This window comes from Phalangium opilio, unplaced genomic scaffold, assembly GCF_054372755.1.
Source record: "Phalangium opilio isolate 3A_F unplaced genomic scaffold, DU_Popi_V2 ptg000209l_1, whole genome shotgun sequence".
In the NCBI taxonomy this organism is placed as follows: Eukaryota; Metazoa; Arthropoda; class Arachnida; order Opiliones; family Phalangiidae; genus Phalangium; species Phalangium opilio.
In genome coordinates, this window is record NW_028324217.1 from 13,901,877 (window position 1) to 13,919,601 (window position 17,725).

Below are 17,725 nucleotides of genomic sequence, written 5' to 3' on the forward strand. Positions count from 1 at the left end.
AAAATAAGAAACCATCCATCTATCCTACAAGCTTTTACAATCATCAGCTTTACATTACAAAGAAACCACTTCCGGTTTGTTTAGATAAAATTGATCTTTTGTCCTTTCAATGGGTATTTTTACAGCCAATTTCGAGCCTTTTTGGCGGCTTATTCTCAAAATGAACAAAACATTAGTTTACGCTAATAAAATGACCTTAGTACCTTTAGAACAGCAACACGAACCCAATAATTTCTATAATTATTTTCATTCGTCACCATGAACTCGGAGCTGCAGAGATATCACACTCAAGATGGAAACTATAAAAAAGCTTTAAGCAGAGCGGGGTTTTATTCCTTACATACCAATGATCTAGTACAATGCTTTGAATGCAACTGCATTTTGTTAGCTTGGAAACCGACCGATAATCCTTACGAAGAACATTTAAAACATTTCCCTAAATGTAATTTTATCAGAGGTGGACCCACAAAAAACATACCCTTTAGCTCTGATGAAACGGAAACGTACACCAAATGTATAACTAACGAAATCAAGACCGAGGCAAACCACCTGAAAAACACATAGAAAACACGGAAGAAATTTACCATACCTTTAAAGTTAAAACTAAAGATCTTGAAAGATTAGTCTTGGAACTTTACGTTAGAAAACAACTTAACGCTTTGTATATTAAAGAGAAACTTAATGCCTTACGTAAGATTTAAAAATAATCATCTTCCTTACGAAGATAGAAGAAATTATTATAGGTTAAATCAAATGAATTTTAAAATGAAAATTGAAAATATATCTTTAATATTAAAACCTATACTTTTAAAGAAAATAAAAAACTTTTTACTTTATATTATGGTCTTAATTTATAAGCTCACAAATCTATAAGCCTAAACACTCATCCATTGTTATTAATAAAAGGGAGAAGACTTTGAGAGAGAGATAAAAGGGGGGAACCTGAAGTGGGGGCCAAAGATGCCACGCCTGTATACGCCAGTGAAACTGGCGACTAAATCAATCTAGTTTAATTTCCTTGAATCGGTAATCAATCTAGTTTAATTTCCTTGAATCGGTAATCAATCTAGTTTAATTTCCTTGAATCGGTAATCAATCTATTTTAATTTCCTTTAATCGTTAATCTAGTTTAATTTCCTCGAATCGGTCATCAATCTAGCTTTACTTCCTTTAATCGTTAATCTAGTTTAAATTCCTCTAATCTGTAACAAAATTTAATTTCCTTTAATCGGTAATCTAGATTAATTTCCGGCACTCGGTAATCTAGATTAATTTCTGGCACTCGGTAATCTAGATTAATTTCCGGCACTCGGTAATCTAGATTAATTTCCTAAACTCGGTAATCTAGATTAATTTCCTGCACTCGGTAATCTAGATTAATTTCCTGCACTCGGTAATCTAGATCAATTTCCTGCACTCGGTAATCTATATCAATTTCCTAAACTCGATATTCTAGATCAATTTCCTGCACTCGATAATCTAGATCAATCTCATGCACTCGGTAATCTAGATTAATTTCCTGCACTCGGTAATTTAGCTTAATGTCCTGTACTCGATAATCTAGATAAATTTCCTATACTCGATAATCTATATTAATTTCCTATAATCGGTAATCTAGCTTAATTTCCTGTACTCGGTAATTTAGCTTAATGTCCTGTACTCGGTAATTTAGCTTAATGTCCTGTACTCGGTAATTTAGCTTAATGTCCTGTACTCGATAATCTAGATCAATTTCCTATACTCGATAATCTAGATCAATTTCCTATACTCGATAATCTAGATCAATTTCCTATACTCGATAATCTAGATCAATTTCCTATACTCGGTAATCTAGATCAATTTCCTATACTCGGTAATCTAGATCAATTTCCTATAATCGGTAATCTAGATCAATTTCCTATAATCGGTAATCTAGCTTAATTTCCTATAATCGGTAATCTAGATCAATTTCCTTTAATCGGTAATCCAGCTTAATTTCTTTTAATCGGTAATTCAGCTTAATTTCCCATAATCGGTAATCCAGCTTAATTTCCTATAATCGGTAGTCTTGCTTAATTTCCTGTAATCGGTAATCTAGCTTAATTTCCTGTAATCGGTAATCTAGCTTAATTTCCTGTAATCGGTAATCTAGCTTAATTTCCTGAAATCGGTAATCTAGCTTAATTTCCTGTAATCGGTAATCTAGCTTAATTTCCTGTAATCGGTAATCTAGCTTAATTTCCTGTAATCGGTAATCTAGCTTAATTTCCTGTAATCGGTAATCTAGCTTAATTTCCTGTAATCGGTAATCTAGCTTAATTTCCTCTAATCGGTAATCTAGCTTAATTTCCGGTAATCGGTAATCTGGCTTAATTTCCGGTAATCGGTAATCTAGCTTTTTAACCTGTAATAGGTAATTTAGCTTAATAATCTGTGACTGGTAGTCTGGCATAATTAATTTTCGTAAATGAACAAGTTTACCATAAATATAAAAAAAAGGTATTAAAGGCCTTAGAACACTATTATAACAATAGCTTTCCACTCACAACTTCATTTTTTTAAGTTAGCTTTTGAAATTTTAGTTTATATTTTGTTATTTTAAGTTGTTTTTTTATATAAATTTAGGCTTCGATACTTTAAGTTGCATTTTAATATAATTTCAGGGTTTGAAGTTTTAAGTTGTATTTTAATATAAATTTAGGCTTTGATATTTTAAATTATATTTTTTAAATTATAATGTGTTAATTTACTTACTCTTCAATTTTGTTCCCTGTATATCAAACGATGTTAATATTGCTGGTTTTTCGTTAAAATAAATCATATAATAATTACCAAATGCAAATACAGCATGTGTGGGGCTTACAAGTCACGAAGTGACTTAGCCCCACGCCATCCAATGTATAATTGCTAAAGAAAAATAAATTGAATTGAAAATGTTGTGATAAATTTTATGAAAAAGAAAACTACTCTTAGCAACTTTATTTTTTATGAAATAAACTAACAGATGGATCTTTTTGGAATATTAACCACACATTAAAGGCTCAGAATATAGTTCTGTGGAATATTTTGAAAACAATAAACAGAATATTAAAAAAGTTACATCCTTTCAAAAAATCACCCTTATATATTAGAGGCAGTATCAAGTCTTATCTAAGGGAGCTGTTCATGAGATCTCAGGATTTTTATATCTTAGTTTTAGTGTTTTGGTAGGGTAAACTTTTTCATCTCATTACGTCGAGGGGGTTATGGACTTTGTCAACGTGCAACATGCTTCGACAACATTTGCGTGCTTAGATAGTGCCGATTTCTGTAATCATCTTGGATATAAGCTTTGTCTAGTCTTTTTCCATTATTTTTAATTGTTTTTTTTATATGTTATGATTGAAGTCGAAAATACTGCAAACTGAAAGTTTTTCTGGAATTCATGAGACAGCAGGTTTTCTTCAGTGAAATGTTAATTAATAACATCATCAAGTTACTTGCACCAATTCACCGAAACGAATGAATATTACTTTCAAAAGACTCCAGCATTTTTAACCACCTCGATGAACAGTGTAATAAGCGAGATTATCATTCCATAAAGGTACAGTAAGAAAACTGAAGATAGGTATCCTAAAGTCGTTGCCATTGGTTCATTTAAATTATTATCTCTCTCCGTATCAAGAATTTCTCGAGATCGAAACAAAATCGTCTTGCGTCTGGGTTCGTTTTGTCGAGTTTCAATAAACCTACATATGCTATGTTAAAACAGTGCCAATTAATTTGTAAGTCCTCAAAGTGAGTGTCTTATAGTATTTGTAAGAAACCCACTAAGCCACAAATGCAAAAGGTCTTACAGATATTTTAGGTCTTCAAGGGTATTTGTAGGTATATTTTTGTTGAATATCATATGCAGACTCGTGGTTTCAAATTCCGTTTCTCCAATGTGTAAAAGCCTTTTCTTTTCAAACAATTGCGGCCCAAAATTTTCGAGGACACTGTCAATATATTTCATTTCGTAAAATAATACGCCCTTTCCATTTACAACGTCGTCTGTGACGTTCTTTTGGTTTGAATTCCCGAAATAATTTCCATTTAAAGCCATTCTACGTCGTAGCTTCTTGTACTCGGAAAGGGATCTCTGCGTTTAACGAAGAAATAGTTAAATTTGTTTTTAATTGATTGCTATCCTGCACATACGTCAATCATTTCCTTTAGCTCTCCAGTTTTCATGATAAACGGAAAAACTTTAGGATTTCTTAATAAATCTTCTATGGTGTTTATATACTCTGCTTTGGAAACTATCATTTCGCATTTCACCGATCCAAGATATGATTGTATGAGAATAAACGTTGCGAGTATCCATGATCCAATCAAAATCCGCGTCGGTATTTTTCGCCCCAAAACAGAAAGATCACCTAAAATATTGAATCCTGTCTCAGTGGTTTTAGTTGACAGTAACTAAAGAATAAAATTACACTTAACTGTTTAAGATTAGACTAGTTGTAAATATCCACATCATTCGAGCTAAGTTGCGTAAACGTGTTCCGTCATACATTAGGGAGGAGTCACGGTAGATACGAAGAGAAGTAATGGATACAATAAAAAGAGACAGTAAAGTATAATAGTAAATTGTGGAATTCAATAATAGGATGTTCATAGATGTTGAAGCAAAGTCATTGTTGATACTAGATACTGTACTGAAGATTCTGTAACCTGATATTGATAGTGGTGGCGAAACGTCGTATGTCATGACAACTATCGGAGAAACGTGAGTTGACGACATAAAAATATCCAACGCCTGTAAGTTATAGAAAATGATTCCCCCTTAGAAGTTCAAATTACTTCACTTGTCTTATCTCAATAACAAAAGTGAAGTAAATCCAGAACTTCTAAAGCGGAAAATGCATACATCGAGCCTCATCGCTGTAACCATATTTGCGTAATACGAGTTGTTGATAGTCTCGTTCATTCTTTTAAGATTACTAATAACTTCTTCAATACTAGTATATTTCCATCTGAAAAATTTAGAACGTTTTTCGCGTTTCAATATTCATTTCTATAAATACGATAAAACGATATCAAGGTAATTCCTACGTGATGTTTTTCATATAGTTTATTAAAAGCCTCGCGAACAAAACATGATCAGCATCGTACGCTTCATATCGTCCAGAATGCCAAAGATATTTGAAGTTATTCTATTAAGTGTGGTTTATTACAAAAGTTTAGAAAAACATGTATGAGTACACCAAGAACTGGATTTTTACATATAACATCTCCCTAAAAGTACTGGACGTAGGTTATGCTTATGTAAACAGCGTTTTCTTCCAAGAAATCCAAGCCCGCCTTCTATAGCTCAGTTTTACAACAATAGTTTTACCATTAACACGGATCTGGAGTTACGTTAACCTACGGAAGTTCCGGTTGATGGTAATACCTGTCAGTGTCGTGATTAGTTTAATTAGAATAATTTTAATTTAGAATGGCTTATGTCTCTTTGCTAATTAAGAAAAACGCCGAGGATCAATTACAATCGTTTCATGCCCAAATGAAAGACACATCAGCTGAACACGATTTATGTGATATTAAAAGCACTTAACCGTAAGCGACTAAAACGTTTTGTAAAACTGAATAATATTGACCAGCATCTTTCGCAAACGGAAAACGTTAAAGCATTTAAAAAATTTGTCAGAAAAGAAAAGGAAAACAAATTTCTATGTCGACGCACGTAACTTTTATATAGTAATAAATCGGTCCAACTATCCCGGCTAAAAACCTTTAAATCGGTGGAAACTCAGTGCTGTATTAGGGATGCATTAAAAATGTTCTAGCATGATCAAGAATATTTTGATCATTTGAATTCATATTAATTTCCTTTTCAACACAAGCGTTTAAAATTGCGCGAAATACCTATAGACCTCCAATTATTTTTTAAAATCGGAAAAATAAAGTGGACTTCTACTATTATATTCACAACCCAACATTATGTATGTAACAACTTGTTTCCTTCCGCTCTCTTCTCCTCAAACCTTTCCTCATTGACTACCACTTACTTCCGTTTGCTTCCCTGCTTTTTAAAAATTTCTTTCGCGCCAAAACCATTCCTTTGGTTTAGTTCACAAATTTGCCGCTGCGTTTCGCATATACCCTTTTCCCTTCAGTGCTGGGAGACAATAGACCTATATATAAACAAGTTGGGAAAACCAAAATATTACCTCTCCGAGTCAAGACGACTACTTACAAACTTATTTACCCAGATATGGAAATGTTTCTTAAGTTAAAATTTATGAAATATTAAAGCAGTATACAAAGCACGCCATTTAAATAGCTATAGTCCCATATAGCTATTTGTATTAATTCCTCCATGGTTTTTTCGCCAAGCTGAGAACTACGCGTTTTACGTCACGTTATCCAAAGAGCCGACTATTTTCTTTGAAGACCGCGTTAGCTCAGCGCTAAGCACCGTGACGTCAAAATTCAAAAACAGAATCCCGTTATGCAGAACACTGCTAACAGCACTGGGCTCTGCTGAACGCGGCCCAGATTTCCACCATAGATTTTAAAATCTAAGCCTATTTATTTAAAAGTGTATTTAACTTTCGGCTCACTCTGAACCGTTAATGTCTCTGCATAACAGAAACGAAAAACAAACCCAAGCTTTTAGTTTTCGGTTCACTAGGCCTATTGACAAATAAAAGTTCATTTGACCAACATAGTAGCGTTGAACTTGTATTCACGTTAGAAAGGATTATGCTATAAACAGATGTAGTATAGCTTAAGTAATATATAAACATCTATTTTAAATAATAATATTAAAAACATTCTTTGGAATATCAAAATGAAATAGAGCTTTAAAGCTACAAAAGTACTAAATGCATCATAATTACGAAAAATATTTCCACATATTCACTTTATATTAAGGATAAAGGGAATATTATGGTTCTGTAGTATTCCTTTACACATCAAAACAAAACGAACTTCTAACGCAGCGCACTACTGTAACAACGGACGGACACACACAAACAACAAGTCGGGAAAACCAAAATATTACCTCTCCGTGTCGAGAAGATTATATAACCTTAAGTATCCAATGAAAACGTCGACCTTTTGCCCTCATACTTTCCCGCGCTTTGCGCTTCCGCATTTCATCCTTACTCTCAACATTATCTTCCTCCATTTTACATATAAAAATCAAATACTCACAAAAAGAAGTGGCAAAAACCTGCTGGCTCTTTACAACCACTTAATTTGACTTAATATCCAATTTCCAACAACAATAATATACCGGTAGTTTAATTGACAACCTACTAGCATCGAAATTCTCATAAGGAATGGCTCCCGCGGATAAAAAACGGCAATTTTCAACTAGGTGGGCGTTATCTCATAAGATCTGAAAAATATCATTTGTCTTTTTTACCAATGCCTAACCGTTTGGATTTTTTAAAGCAGTCTTAGCACCAAAAAATATTTTTGAATGAGGATAAAAAAGGTCTGTCCTCTCGTAATTTTTTAAGCTTTTATCATGATTACTCTATACAACAGTAACAAGGAGTATAAACGCATTAGTGGAAGCAGTATTTTTTTCCCAAAACAATCTCGCTTATGTTTATGCAATGAATGAAATATATCACAATGCACGGGCCTTGATAGATATAGGAGGCAATGAAGGAAATATATCGCATGCACGGGCCTTGGTAGATATAGGAGGCAATGATAATCTCTCTCTTTGCACGAGAGGTTTATCTTTAATATTTAAATAAATATAGGAGGCAATGAAGGAAATATATCGCATGCACGGGCCTTGGTAGATATAGGAGGCAATGATAATCTCTCTCTTTGCACGAGAGGTTTATCTTTAATATTTAAATAAATATAATTATTTTTAATTATTTTAATCTTCAATAATTAACATTAATAATAGTTAAATCGTTTAAAATAAAGTTATACTTATTATCTTCTTAAACTTTGCTAATATTGACGTTTAAAGTGAAGGGTACCCCTCTTCCCGCTTTCTTCAAATTTTGGGGTATATATACGATTCGTTTCCATTATAATAGTAAGGAAAAACCGCAAATGCGAAAACCTTTGGTAGCGATCCTACCTTAGGGAGGCTAGACGTTTCTCGTAACCCTAGCTGATCGCCGCGTATATCCTAAAACCAAACGATGATAATGGAGTAGAAGCCAATGATACAGATTGGTGTCTATGTGGAATAGACGGAAGACCAGTGGATGGTGGTGTTAGAAGGCAGTGTAAGTGCAGACGGGTGTCAATGTGGGATTGACAAAGAACAGAAGATGGTGGTGATTAGAAGCCAGTATGTACAGACTGGTGTCCACGTGGAATGGACGAAGACCAGAAGATGGTGGTGATTAGCAGCCAGTAAGAACAGACTAGTGTCCGTGTGGTATGGACAAAGACCAGAAGATTGGTGGTGTGAGAACTCAAGTAGAGGAGCCATTTCCGTGACTGTGAAAGCAGTTCGGAAATGGCGAACACGTTTGCTCCGATACGCAAACTGCGAACGCGGTCACGTGGGTGTAACAACGGACAGACAGACACACACACACACACACACACAGACAGACACGGCCGTTACAGAACCTCTCCTGGACTACGTCACACGGAGAGGTAAAAACATAGACAGCTTTTTAACTCTTTCCGTATTAATTTTGAATTGAGAAACAAGATTATCTTAAATAATAAGATAAATATAATTAATATTTAATATTTTCTTCGTTAGTTATTCGCCTTATTGAACGTTACATCGTTTTAAAAAAGAACAATTAAACATTCTTGAGAGACTTGACTAATATTGGCGTTTGAAATGAAGCATACGCCGGTTGCTTCGCCTTAATCAAATAGGTAGTATATAAGGGTGTCGAACTACAGTTAAAAGCAAGAACAACCGCAATTGCGAAAACCTATCGTGGACAACCCACCCTAGGGAGGCTAGACGTTTCTCGTAACCCTAGCTGATCGCCGCGAATGTCTTAAACCCAACGATGACGATGGAGTAGAAGCCAGGTGTGCAGACTGGTGTCCATGTGGGATGGACAAAAACATAGACCAGAAGATGGTGGTGTAGAAGCCAGGTGTACAGACTGGTGTCCATGTGGGATGGACAAAAACAAAGACCAGAAGATGGTGGTGTTAGAAGCCAGTGTGTACAGACTGGTGTCCATGTGGGATGGACAATGACCAGAAGATGGTGGTGTTAGAAGCCAATAAGTACAGACTAGTGTCCATGTGGGATGGACAATGACCAGATGATGGTGGTGGTTAGAAGTGAGTATGTACAGACTGGTGTCCATGTGGGATGGACGAAGGCTATAAGTTGGTGGTGATTAGAAGCCAGTAAGTACAGACTAGTGTCCATGTGGGATGGACGAAGGCCATAAGTTGGTGGTGATTAGAAGCCAGTAAGTACAGACTGGTGTCCGTGTGAGATGGACAAAGACCAGAAGATGGTGGCGTGAGAACTCAAGTAGAGTAGCCATTTCCGTGACTGTGAAAGCAGTTCGGAAATGGCGAACACGTTTGCTCCGATTTGGAATCTGCGAACGCGGTCACGTGGGTGAAACAACAGACACACAGACATACAGACACACAGACACACAGACTCGATCGTTACAGAACCTCTCCGTGACATACGTCACTCGGAGAGGTAAAAAGACTTCGTTTGCCCAAGCCTTAAAAACAAAACGATAAGAGTTTTTCCAGTTGATTGAAGCGTGGATATTATTTTTTTTCTATTGAATTTTAAAGACAATCCGTATTTTACTTCTCTTTAGAATTTAATTCAATCACCCGATTTCACTGCTAGTGGATTAGTTTCGGCTCTGCCCCATTGGACCGAATCGCATTCGGCCGAAACCAGTCCCTATCAACCGAAAAACCCGCACTTCTCCGGGTTTCGGTTCGGTCCATTTGGACAAGAATGCATGCGCATATACACCCGATGGAACTAAAATGAATTTAATTGATTGCATCTTTGCGAGCAAACAACTACTTTGACTTGTAATAAAATAATGGTCAAAGAAAATGAGCACCATAGGAGAACATTCTGTAAAATATTAAGCACCTATTTTAGTTTAGAAGAACCAAATACTTTCAAATCCCCGAAAATTTACTTTTTAAAGGGAATTGTAGGTTTTTTTTATTATTTTAAGTCATATTTATCACGTTACATGGTTTTTGCTTCAGTTTTAGAGTATTAACTAGACATTTTCGAATATTGGTTTTTTAGATATGAAAACCATAACCCTTAAAAAACCTATTCGTTCCCAAAGATATATATATATATATATATAGTATATAACTGCCGAAATACCTAACTTAACCAAACCAAACCTAACATAACATAACAGTAATGTTTTGGAAAAGGCATATTATTTGAGAAGTCAAAGAAGCTAAACATAAATATATTGGAAAAGGCGTAGCATAGTTAAATGATTTATAAAATATTATTTACCTAACTTAACCAAACAAACCTAACCTAACATAACAGTAATGTTTTGGAAAAGGCATATTATTTGAGAAGTCAATGAAGCTAAACATTAATATTTTGGAAAAGGCGTACCATAGTTAAATGATTTATAAAATATTACTAACCTAACCTAACCTAACATAACAGTAATGTTTTGGAAAAGGCATATTATTTGAGAAGTCAATGAAGCTAAACATTAATATTTTGGAAAAGGCGTAAAATAATTAAATGATTTATAAAATATTACAAACCTAACTTAACCTAACATAACAGCAATGTTTTGGAAAAGGCATATTATTTGAGAAGTCAATGAAACTAAACATCAATATTTTGGAAAAGGCGTAATATAGTTAAATTATTTATAAAATATTACTAACCTAACCTAACCAAACCAAACCTATAACCTATCAATAAACCAATAACAACCAAACCTAACCTAAACTGACTTTAAAAATGTTATAAAATATTCCACCTCAATTGAAACCCTAGCCAAACATTTTCTGTCGAATGCGATTTTGTCCAATGAGATTCGGTTGAATGGGAACCCCCCTTAGTTTCCTATAAATTAATTGAAATAAAAAATTACTTATCTCAGATTTTTCAGCAACAATTCCATTTTCATGACGCTTAGGTCAACTGGAAAAACTCTTATCGTTTTGTTTTTAAGGCTTGGGCAAACGAAGTCTTTTTTATTTAGTATCTGTTCCTTCAGCCGTAATTTGTATTAATTACATTTTATTTTTCATGCTAGGCTTTCCAGCACTGGTAACCAGGTGGCGCTAGTATCTACTTGTCTTCTTTTTAGTATAGGCAGTTGCACATCCTATGGAGCGACGAATGTTTTTCACGCGCATCCTTTATCAATGGTCAAGCCATCAAAACTTCGGAAAAATTTACTGGTCAACCGTCCGGTGACCCCTTTAGTTTTAAATAAAAATTATGGAACATTTTAAATATTTATTGGACAATGTCCAGTGTCCTGTGCTTAATTACGGCCCTGAGATAGTTTCACCTATCCTGACCTGGGCCGGAAATAAAAACAGTACACTGAACTTTGTCCAATAAAATTTTTAAATGACCCATAATTTAGAAAATCGAGACAGGGATTATCTATTTATACTCAATCCTAACTCTTATTGTTAATCTCTACGGAGCTTAACATTACGACGTGAAAAGAATTTTCAGAGTTAGACCCAAGGTTTCGCAACCAAGGGGGTGCACTTTTTTCACAACAAAACTTTACAGCAATAGATTAGCAAAAGCACATCTCTCAGTGTAAAGTTTAGTTAACCATTATAGGTTTTAAAAAAAGTTATTTCTAAACCATGCGCCAGCACGCACACATTTCATTGAAAGTTTGTTATTTAAGAATTTTCCCTTCTATATACTAAGAATCTTCATCAAACATTGACAACGAGCGTTCCAAGACTAGAACCTGCAATGTTTTGCCTCGAATGCAAACGCGTTAACCATTACTCCACATGACCGTATTTGTAAGAACAAAAAAAATTATCGAAACATTGTATTTATAGGATTATTTCTTTTATGATGTATAAAAGATCTGTAAAAATAAACACTAAGCTTGCCAGGACTCGAACCTGCAATCTTCTGCTCCGTAGGCAGAAGCGTTATCCTATTCGCCACAAATCCGTTGGAGGCAGAATAAATGCTATGCAAACAGTGTAATATATGTAACGGTTTTATCATGATTTATAAATTAATTAAAATAAAATACTTAGACTTAATTGTTCTTAATCAAACTTCAGAAGTTCAACATTCCATAGTTGCTTGATAATTCAAAAGTGTTCCGAACCTTAACTTCGCAGTAGTTTCTGAGTTATTCGATGGAGTGGAACACCAAAAATCCCATGCTTTTTCTATGGGACGCTAAGCCTAAAATCTGTGAATTATTTCTTTAACATTACGGGAGGGTGTGGGTTCTTATCTAGAAGGGCCTACCGGCACTCTAGAATTCATACTTATGGCCGCGCATGAGCAGTTACAATGTTTGGCGGCATGAGTTTCTCGCTTCTATGGAGTTAACATGTAAACTTAACTTTGATGGACGTGGGGGAGAACTTTTTGTAATTTAATATTAAAATAAAATGCATAGTACTTAAACCCAAGAAAGTACAATTAAAACCAAGTTTAGAAATGAAGTGTTTATGTTTTAATGGAAACGATGCGTTGATATTAGTAGGCTAAAACTCACTTAGCCTCGGCGACGGTATAGGATGATCGCTTCCTCGGCGATATGACATTGTCCGCCGCCGATGCCGTGCCGAAAGCGCTACGGATAAAATGTTCGTAAGCCTTGGCGCCCAATTTGTTGTGTAGAATTTCATTAACTACCTTAATCTTACATCTATCAATGGAATTCGATAAAATTTCACGTAGGAAGTTCAATTAATATATTTGCTACCGGTAATACAACACTGTTTTATGAAAATAAACTAAGGCAAAAGCAATGGCTACAAAAATACGACTGGCAACAAACATTCTTTCTGCGCATGCTCATCTGTCGAGAATTTAACCCCCTTTTCACCCTCGCTCTACCGGTGAAAAGGTCTATGCTGATGCACAGCGATGTTATATCGTCCAGTACTTCTAGGGAGCTGTAATATGATCCACATTTGATTTTTATAATTTGATAATTTTAATTTTCCATAGCAACGAGACAAAGCGTTCACCAATCTTGCCGTCCAAACACAAGTTTAAAGACTTTCAAATGTAGCAATCACTAAATAGTTATGGTTTTCGACTCACCTGGTACATACCCAACCTTACAGTGGTAGTGTTAACATGTAGAGTTTCATACATTTTCCAAAGTTATCCAGTAATATTGCCCTTAAAGAAGTGATAGGCCAACTTCGGGAAATATAATTTGGAGATTTACCCTTCTGTGAAAGAATTATTCTGTGTTTCCAAGTTAACTTTGAATTTTCTGTGGGTAGAATTTGAGCGAACCAAATGGACGCCGTCGTTTCCTTATTCTCTAATCATTGAATATATATATATCCGTACGACAGCGCTATCGTTCCAAGTGAAAACACTTCGACTTGTTTTACAGCATTTCCTTCTGTAACAACGCAATCTATATACATATACAACAAGGAGTAAACCCGGCATAAATAAACAATAGCCACCTGCTAGTGTTTCTTCTACCATATTTTTCTGTTACATCGGGTAAAAGATCATTAAAGATGGCTAAATTACTGAATAACGTGTTTTTCTCGTCGCGTGTTTACAATAACACTGCTCCTACTTTGGTATTCGATGCAATGCACTGTTAAAAAGTGGGTCAGCGTTCTTAAGAAAACCATTCACGATTCTCACGAGGTTATTGCTTTGAAGGAAAGTAGATAATGTGAGAAATTCCTGAGAGGGGAAAGAAGATAGCGTGCATTGCCATAAATAATTTAGTAGTCTAACGTCATTTTACTATTTATTTTTCAGAATCAAATGGCGATGTAGCAGTGTACAATCGAATGAAAACGGAAATAAACAGTTGTTATTGACATATTCGAACTGTTGTGTTATAGTAGTAATGTTTACCTTCTTTTTTTTGGTCAAAAACTATACCTGTATAAAATTCTATTTCGTTGTTTCGTTCTGCATTATAAGCATCAATTTCGAAGTTAAATGCGCAAATAGCTATGAGAAAGTTTTTTACATATCGCAGCAAACTAAGAGAATGCAGAGGAAAACATTTGCTTTATGAAACCAAGCAAACTTGTCAGGCAACAATGTGCAACAATTCATGTAAGAAAACCTTTCGTTAACATCAGAAGCGGATTATATGTAATCCGCTTCTGTTACATCGAATTATAACATCTACAATAGGTTTATTTCACTTTTAAATATGAGGGTTATAATTCAATGCTGATTTTTATAGTTAAATAAGGGTTTTACCTAGACAATAAAAACAAAATCCATTCGAAAATGTGTTTTTACAAGTAATATTCCCCGCTTTCACATCGATAACACCATTTGGATTAGTTTTCGTCTCACACGAGTTTATATAAGCGATAACGGAGTACCCCATAACTTTCAAATTTATATTGCAAATGTGGGTGGAGGGTTTTGAGATAGAGAATATTACCAGTAACAACGAATATTTCACCATAAGAACGTTTTGGAAAATACCGATGTGTTTGATAGAAGCGGCTTTTTGAATTGCACATCCAGACATATTTTAGTTTTATACTGCAAAATATAATAGAAAACCCATTAAAGACAAATCAGTTATTCTTTAAACTATCTCATGATTATGGAATCTGTTAATAATGTTGAAATTAGCTGGGCTGTTGTACCTACGCTATTTCTAAATAATATTTAAGTGCTTAAACTTCCACTGAAACAAGGCTTCTAGAATAAGAGAACCCAGAAAAATCGCGTGTTAAACATGTAACAAGTCGTCTAAAATTTTAACACCCTAATGGTCGTTTATCTATATCTATATCTATATAAATCAAAGTCCTGACTGACTGACTGACAGACTGACTGATAATCAACGCCCAGCCCAATCCGCTTGCCCTAGAAGGCTGAAAATTTGCAGGAACGTTACTCATAAGTATTAGGCAAGTTCTAAGAAAGATTTTTCCAATCCGCCGCCATCTTAAAAAATGGCGCCCAGAAATGTAAAACTCTTCTCTATGCAACAAAGTCCGCGCGTTTCAACCGATTCCGCGCGTTTCAACCGATTTCACAGATATTTAGTACACGGGTTTCCTTTAACCTATAGGCGGACTGAATGGTCTTTTGGGTTCGATTTATTGCCATCTTTTTAAATGGCGGCCAAAAACTAAAAAACCCTTCTTTATGGAATAATGTCCGCGTGAAAAGTAATAAAAAATGTCCCGACGGGCTGACGGGCAACGCCGAGTGCCTTCGCTCCTAGGGTGCTACAAAAATATTTGTCATCAGTAAAATCTACCCATTCTTTGTATCATTTTGATGGAAGTTCTTATTACACGCGAGCGACGCCGCGGGTAACAGCTAGTTAAGCATATAACAAAAAGTCTAGATATAGATTACTCTTAAAGGTGAGGTATTAAGCTATCGACAGTACACATAGAATTAGAGAAATCCGAAAGGTGGAGTATTAAGCATTTAAAAGGGTTCAGTTCCATTGCGCCAAATCCCAATCAACCGCACCCAATCCCATTCGTCCGAAAAACCCGCACTTTGGCGGATTTATGAATCGGTCCAATGGGACAACCCCATTGAACCGAAAAACCCGCACTTCGAGTTTTTCCCGATGTAATTTAAATAAACAAATTCCCGGGAACGCAAAGATTTTATCTTTGCTAGCAAAAATTAAATTAACTTAAAACAATTTAAGGCCTATGTAAAATTAACACTAGATCCAAACATTTTCTAAATAATTATTTTAAAACTAAGGATTATAAGAACAAAATAGTAATAAATCAGCAAAATATGACATAATAAAACCAATTACTAATATTTATTTTTTTATGTTATATTCATCATGAAAATACTTTAAGCCAGCCGTTTTAAAATAATTGAAGTGTATAACCGCTCCAAAGAGGAAGAGACGGCCTCCTAACCAAACCTAACATAACAGTAATTTTTTGGAAAAGGCATATTATTTGAGAAGTCAATGAAGATAAACATCAATATTTTGGAAAAGGCGTAACATTGTTAAGTGATTTATAAAATATTACTAACCTGGCTTAACCAAATAGTGGCGTTTCCAAGTCAGTAAAAATGAATTTAAAACGCTTTCATTAAAAAACGACATTAATAGAAATTAAACTACATAGCATTTTTGGGGTCGCTGTTTTCGACAAATAGAGTCGTTTGAATTGTAAATACCTAACCCGCTATTGGGCTAAATTAATTAAAAACATTGGCGGGATTCGGTCTAATGGAATTCTGCGCAATGGGAAGATACCTGTAAAAAGACGCCTAGAATAAGAATAATAAATGAAGTGGGCTGTTTAGCATATAGAAAGACGTCTAAAATTAGCCCACCCTCAAGAGGTCCGAAAATGAGCGATGTCACAGAAAGTCTAGATTCTAGATCACCATTAGAGGTTGTGTAATAAAGATGTTACAAACCATAAAGCATTAAATCTACACCAGACTCAGAGGTTGTGAATTAAATTTATCTAGAACTATATGGCTCTCATAGGTCTGGTATTAAGACGTATGAGAGATATTAGAGGATACATTTTAGGAGGAACAACAATCTAGATGCTACACGTTGAGTCTGGCGCCACTCTTTCTAAATTGCGCGATATACACCGCAAATCGTGAAAAACACATAACAACACTTTGTTTATAAATGCAGGTTTTTCTTAATGCAAAATATTAGCTATTATTTTCCAGCGTATCGGGCCGGACCGAGCCGGGCTTTCCACATTTGAAAATTGTATCGGGCCGGGCCGGGTCGGGCTTTTCAAATTTTGGAAATTAAGGGGCCAGGCCGGTCCTGGCTTTTGTTCATTTTTCAGAATTCGGGCCGGGCCGTGCCGAACTTGATTCTCATTTAATCCAAGATTCAAATGAAAGATATGTTTAGTGCACTCGCGACTTAATAAAAATAAACATGCTTCGATAGAAAGGTAAAAATAGTTTATTAAGCGTCTCGCGACTTGTACAAAAACTACCCCGATTTGAAATTATTGATTGATAACATTCGGTGTTGCGGATCAAAGTTAAAAAGTGGACTATATAAATTAAATGTTTTCACCTTAAATTTTAGATATTGGGAGGCTTGATTGCTCGTCGGGCTCTAATTTGCTGTACTTGGACATCACTGTTATCAGGGTCTTCAGTTTTTTCTTGGGGGAGGATTGCCTTGATGATATTGGAAGAGTGGTCTTGACGGTTCTAGCTTTGTTACTGGAAATGGTACATCTTGGGCTTGGACTCGGATGTTGATGCTGTTAAGGACCCACTAGGGTATCTATATCTTCGTAACTTGAGTTTATAGAATCCTCTGAATTATCCAGGATCTGAAATCTCTTCAGCTTGTCAACGGACGTCACATTCCTGTAGAACTTCTGATTCCGTGGTGCATCTGTTTAATCCTCGATTTGATACTGATCAAAATTTAGCTTCTTAGTCACGATGTATGGTCCCCGGTAATTTCTTCTCGTTTTTCTAGGCTCTCCCGTTGCAGGTGCCTCCGATCGTACGACGACCAGGTCTCTAGATTTATAGTCTTCAGCTTCCATTCTTTTGGAGTTATATCTGCGGCGCTGATTATCTTGATCTTGACGGATTTTGTTTATAGCTTCCTTTCGACGA

General features: G+C 35.2%; 1 protein-coding gene across 1 annotated transcript; it reads right to left on the reverse strand.

Annotated features, from left to right (window-relative positions):
- Positions 1–3,012: 3,012 nt before the first annotated feature.
- On the reverse strand, positions 3,013–9,300 carry LOC149620751 (uncharacterized). Its single transcript, XM_089855037.1, has 6 exons — positions 5,056–9,300; positions 4,871–4,976; positions 4,444–4,759; positions 4,159–4,376; positions 3,816–4,099; positions 3,013–3,716 (listed from the first exon to the last, which is right to left on the reverse strand). Exons 1-6 carry the CDS (start codon positions 5,067–5,069, stop codon positions 3,494–3,496), a joined length of 1,161 nt encoding a protein of 386 aa, XP_089711163.1. The 5' UTR covers positions 5,070–9,300; the 3' UTR covers positions 3,013–3,493.
- Between the last annotated feature and the right edge of the window lie 8,425 nt (positions 9,301–17,725).